Here is a 5,644-nt window from a genome sequence, read left to right on the forward strand (position 1 = left end):
ACGCTCGCGCGGCATTCACAGGGATGGAGAAACACCAAAAGCAGGAGAGATGTCAGACAGCTAAGAGGATTAGCTCAGCACTGCCATAATCCAAGTGACAGTTGGAAATTCAAAACAATTTCCACATGTGTACTCCATACCAACTCCCATAGTTAAAATGCTTGTCTCCCCTCCCATGGGGCTGAAAACTATTTCAATTATCTCACAGGGAGACTAAGGCATTGAGGTCTTTCCAAATTAAGTTACTGTTTTGGCGGAAAGCTTTGCTTCGCTGTGGTAATACTATGCAAGACTGAGAGATGAACCACTCTGGGTACAGGACACACCCCGATGTACACATATCGCTCATCCTACCAGTACTAACAAGCAGGTTTTGCGCCTCTTCATCAGTATCAAGCCAATATTCCAAATACCAAATCAGCATTTAAGTTCTTAAAATAGAACTTTACTGCCATGGAGAAGCATGGCAAGCTCATTTCAGGAAATATTTAAATCATCTCTCAGTGTCCTCTTTGGACGAATTTTCCAGCTCTGAGAAGCAGTGCTAATACATACATTTACTCACACAGCAGTCATGATTCAAAACCAAGCTCCATGTAGCAACCACACATCAGCCTGTGACTCAGGTGTGTGAACTATGACAACTCCCCAGTCACGGACAGATTGGCCTGTACTGGGTGACAGTGGCAGGGAAACTTCATACATCATAACAGTTTTCCATCAGACTAACAAGGCATGAAGTAGGGAGGAAAAAACACGCACCGAGATGTTCTGAATAGCTGCCATCTTCTGCGTGCATTTCAGTGGAACACTTTCTTGCACAGCATAGCTGTGAACACGATTAGTTTTAGCTCTGTTTATCCCACATCCTGCCTATGTCTTCATTTAAGGTCCCAGACCCTGGAAAACACATTGACCCAGCCTACTAATCTTGTTCACGCAGCACATCTGATACATGGTAACTTGACAAGTTACCTTAAAGTCACTTGCTATCACCACCATTTTGCAGCCCAGGCTCAAAACCTGCAGTAGTGAGCACCAGCTCTAGTACAGGACTTCCCCTGCACAAATCAAGGCTGCACAGACATGACACACCTTACAAGCAAACACGACAATTACAGAAGCAGCTCAGTTTACACCCTTTGCCATCAGCCCCTTGGTCAGTAACACGTTGTCTTCCAGTTCAGCTTGGGGGATGCAGTGGATGCAGCTCAAACCTCTCAATAGGAAGCACCACAGCTCCTTGGGAAAGTCAGTGCTTCACTGGTGCTGGTGAAGAGGGGCTGCATTCGCTAAAAATTACTCCCAACAAGACAGACAACCCAACATTTCACCACGGACACTGGACAGAGCACTAAGCCTATTTACCTAGATTCAGTCAGTGTGACATGATTCACAGCTAGCTGTGGCTGTGATTGACCTAGACGGATCCCAGCATGATGTGATCATGACTTAAAGAGCTCAAGCTTCCCATGACAACCAAACCCCAGCTGATGGCATGAAGGAAGCTTAGCATCCACAGGCCAATCTCCTAAAAGAGAGCCTAAGGTCCACTGGACCAGCATGCCAGCTGGTCTGCAGCAAAGTAGCACACTCAACTCAGGACACAGCATTTGCTCAAAATAAACACTTTGGGCAAAGTGTTTTCACTTGTGCTCAGACCTCATTCCACTTCTAAGGAGCAAGGCAGGATTCAGGTCAAGGCCCTGTTTTGACAACAGCTCCCCAAATTCAGCCTCTGTTTCAAGAGCATCGTTTGTGCTGCTATGAGATGGCATCAGAGGACAAGCTGGCAGACTGCTGATGAGGCTTTTCAGAGAACAGGTATATTTAGGGGTTGGAAAACAGCAAGCAGTACATTAGGTCTGGCTGGCAGTGAAAATGGCCCAGCTCACCAGAGACTGCCAGGCAGGAAGTGAGTGAAGCCCTCCATAGGCACATCTGTTTGCAGCAGGGGCATCTCGAGGCATCAGCTGCATTTCAACAAGGTTTTTTGTTTAGTAAGTCCCATGGGAATTATGGGACATCTATCAAAGATCTAGAAATAGCTCTTCACTGCAGGCACAAGACCCAGCATGACATCATCTCCTCAGCTGCATCTTGTTTTGTCTATGCCATCCTGTTCTGAGACTCTGCCCCAATTTCACCATTCACTTCTGCTCAGGCCCTTTAAATCTGTTGGCTGAGCCATCTTCAGGGGGCTCAGCGAGCAGCTTTACATCACAAACACAGTAATAAAAGCTGCTTTAGAAGGGTTTTTAAATTAGCACATTAGCTTACGAGCATTTTCCATATTAACTGGAAAAAGACATTTCTATGCTAAGAAAGCACATTGTTCAAGTGCAACTGTACAAATTACTAAGCCTACCCAGGCAACTCAGGTGTCACTGACATGACTTCTGCAGTCTGAATTTTCACATCATTGCTTAAAGAGCACTGGCCAGCCCACCAAAGGCCAGGAAGCTTCACCAGGGGAGCACACACCTTCAGCTGATGCCTAGACAGCAGACACCCCAGAACACGAGCAGAGGCATGAGGTGGAGAAGGCAGAAGGGAAAGTCAACAAGCCCAGTTCCCTCCCTAACTAGTGAGACAGACAGGAGCCCTGAGTTCAGAGAACTCCACACAGCAGAATCAGATTGCTGAAGTTTATACTGTGGGTATGAGTTTATTTGCTTCCTCGGTTTACTCCCAAGTAAAGGCAAAAATACTTTGAAACTGTTGGTAAGACAAGACTATCTGCAGCACACATCAATGCTTTTCACAGTTCCAGCAAAGCTTCTGTACTATCTTCTCTGGTCCAGACAGCTTCATGACCACGTACAGTGGCAGAAGCAGTCCCCAGGCTCACAGATAACTTCCTAGGGCCCAGCTCCCAGGCAGTCCCCACTCTGCACAGCCTGAGGAAGACACTTTTAACCTTGGTTTGAGATCGTCTTTGCAGTAAAATAAATCCAAGTTCTACTACTAGAACAAGAGAAACTTTTGAAACTAAAAGCTTGCCTCTCCCAGTTTCAGCTCCACTTTTTTTTTTGCCTCTCACAGCTAGCCAAGGGCTGTAACACTCACACCATGAGTGCCTGACTCTGCACTTGAATTGAGGAAGATGTTGCAGCTTAGAACAACAGGCCTCAGTGTAGGAGCAGTCATGCTCCATTAGCCCTGTCTGGTTTTAAGTTATTGCACTACAGCCCTCAAGACTAGCATACAATTTTCCATATACCAAACTCTCTCCATCAGCAAGATGAAGCACGAAGTGCTGAAGTCTGAGGTAGAACAGAGAGTTCATGGTGCAATTTGCTTCAGATTTGTCCTTGCTGTTCTAATCTGAGTTTTCAACCCTTTAAGGATGCTTTCAACTTACCTTGAGTTACACTATGACATTCTCAGCCTAGTAGACAAAGGAAGCTGGACCCTGCTCCTCAATCGTCTTTACACTAACCTGATTTAGAGGGCAGACCTTATACACAGTCCACACATCACTAGTACATCAGCAGGATCTTTCATTTTAACACCTCAACCCTTGCTGCCATCAGTTTGGCTTCTATCAAGGTGAAGTACTGGCAGGCAGTTCCCAGCTCTTGCAGGCATTTGAAAGAAGTCACCTATGACTAGACCACTACAGAGAAAAGTCCTGCATAGATATGAGTTGTCAGCATTTATGAATCACACAACTTCGTGTTCAGATGTTCTACTGAAAACCGAACAGGCCTGTCCCCTAGTTGGCTCAAGCAGACTTCTCAAGGTCACTAGCACCTGGGGAATAACCTCACTGAAGCAACCGTTAGAACAAGCAGGGCACTTAGATTCTGCCTCTCATCAGAAAATTTGATAGGTGAATCTGACTGGGTTAAGCCTCTTCCTCTGGTGACCCATAAAGACAACTGAACATCCCACACAGGCTGGTTTCATTGCTTCAGGTTTAACAACTGCTCTCATTGCTGTACACTCCCTCTACAGGAGAGGAAGGAGAAGCCGTAAGTTTTCCACTAACTCAAGCACTGAAGTACAGCACAGCTATTTCCACACACAGGCAATAAACCAACTTGCTCTATTCAGATTCAGAATTCTGACCAAAAAAAGCAATGCATCCCCTTTTCCTCCCCATAGCTTTAGCTTCTGCTGGAGGCCTAAGCCATAGCCCAAAGTTCAGTTGATTTCATGCTTCAGTGCACCCTTACTGCCTTGTAGCTCATTTTTCAGATGTAAATATGCAAGCATACAACAGCACACCTCATTTGAATGCACATTTAGAAAAACTGCCTCTGTGCAGGTTGTGTAACATCTGCAAAGGAAGAGCCCAGGATCTGCTGGTAAGAGTCACCCAATGCACAGACCAGATGCAAGTCAACTGCATGCACCCAGTGTTCGTGTCGAATCCCATCAATGAGTCTCCTGGAGATTTGATCTAAAGTCTGATCTAGTAGGCTAAGACACACAACTCACTCTTAGAGTAACCATCAGCTAGGAAATGAAAGGGGTATTGACTCTAAAGGATTAAGGCTCTAACTAGTTTCTAAGACCACCTCTTCACATCAGTCCCTGATCTAGAGGTTAACAGCTAGTTATATCAGTCAACTTTCAGAATGAACGCAGCTCGTGCCTTCAGTAGTGCTATCTCCTGTGACATTTCACAGTTTGTTCAGGCTGTCTCTGGCCTCAATGGATCTTACAGCAGACTGTTAACCCTCTCATATAGGACCATCAGTGAGGAAAACCAAGAAACAGATCCAAAAAAGTGCCACATAAACAGCTCTCTCCTCCTGCTCCACGCAGATAATTTGTATGCTGTGTTACAAAGATCTCAAGAGAGTTCTCAGACCAGTGAGTGGTCCTTCTTTAAGAAGTGACTCCTTCTTTAAGAGATTTCCCACTGAGCCCATGCTGAATGAGTGGGGGCTCGATCACTTCAGAAACAACCAAGTCCTTTGCCAATCCAGTCTGATACCAAGTGATATTTTAGACATCTGGCTCCTGCCAAGCAAGCATTCCAGTCTGTTGACTATTCTCACTACAGCTACACAAGACCTGCTATTAGGTCAGGCTATGGAAAGGTACATTAGACTGAGTTTGCAGTCCAGCCCAGGCAATTCCATAGGGGATTACTGCCTAAGCAGCCAGCAAAGCACTTACCTGGTACGACAGGCCATCTTTGCGGGGGCTTAGCCCAATCTCATCCATAGCTGGGGTGTTCATCATCACTTCAGTCATTTCAGCTGATCTCAGATAATCAGAGCTAGGAACAAAAGACATCATTCAAATGATCCGAGGGGCTCCAGAAGGGCTGAGCAAGGCTTAAGTAGCACCAGGAAAGAAAAGCAAGCAAAAGAGGCTGTCGGCAGGGTATTTCTGCTCCTTTCCTTCGTGCCACACACCCCCCCTTGGAAGGGGGTGGAAAAACCTCAGTACCTCGTAAACCGGCGCTGCAACCCCTATCTCCGGGAGGAACTCCCGGACTTTCTCCCCGTGAGCGCAGCCCAAGAACCCCTCCGGCGGCTGGAACAGCAGCGGGTCACTTGGAACTCCGCTTCCTCCAGCTCTGCCCCCTAAGGGGGGAAAGTGAAAAATCACAGCAAAAAAGTGCAAGCGCCGGGGCTTTCTGTTGCCTTTTTTTTAAAAACTAGCGTGCTTTAGCTCCTGCTGA

The 5,644-nt window shown here is 46.3% G+C and overlaps 1 protein-coding gene across 1 annotated transcript in view; it reads right to left on the bottom strand.

Moving 5' to 3' along the window:
- Positions 1 to 5,256, bottom strand: part of LBH (limb bud and heart development) — a 9,249-nt gene extending 3,993 nt beyond the window's left edge. Inside the window, exon 1 of the mRNA XM_010131534.1 lies at positions 5,134 to 5,256. Coding sequence (XP_010129836.1) covers positions 5,134 to 5,256 — 123 coding nt within the window. The remainder of the gene's footprint in view (positions 1 to 5,133) is intronic.
- Positions 5,257 to 5,644: the final 388 nt, after the last annotated feature.

This window comes from Buceros rhinoceros, unplaced genomic scaffold (genome assembly GCF_000710305.1).
Source record: "Buceros rhinoceros silvestris isolate BGI_N320 unplaced genomic scaffold, ASM71030v1 scaffold13192, whole genome shotgun sequence".
Classification (NCBI taxonomy): Eukaryota; Metazoa; Chordata; class Aves; order Bucerotiformes; family Bucerotidae; genus Buceros; species Buceros rhinoceros.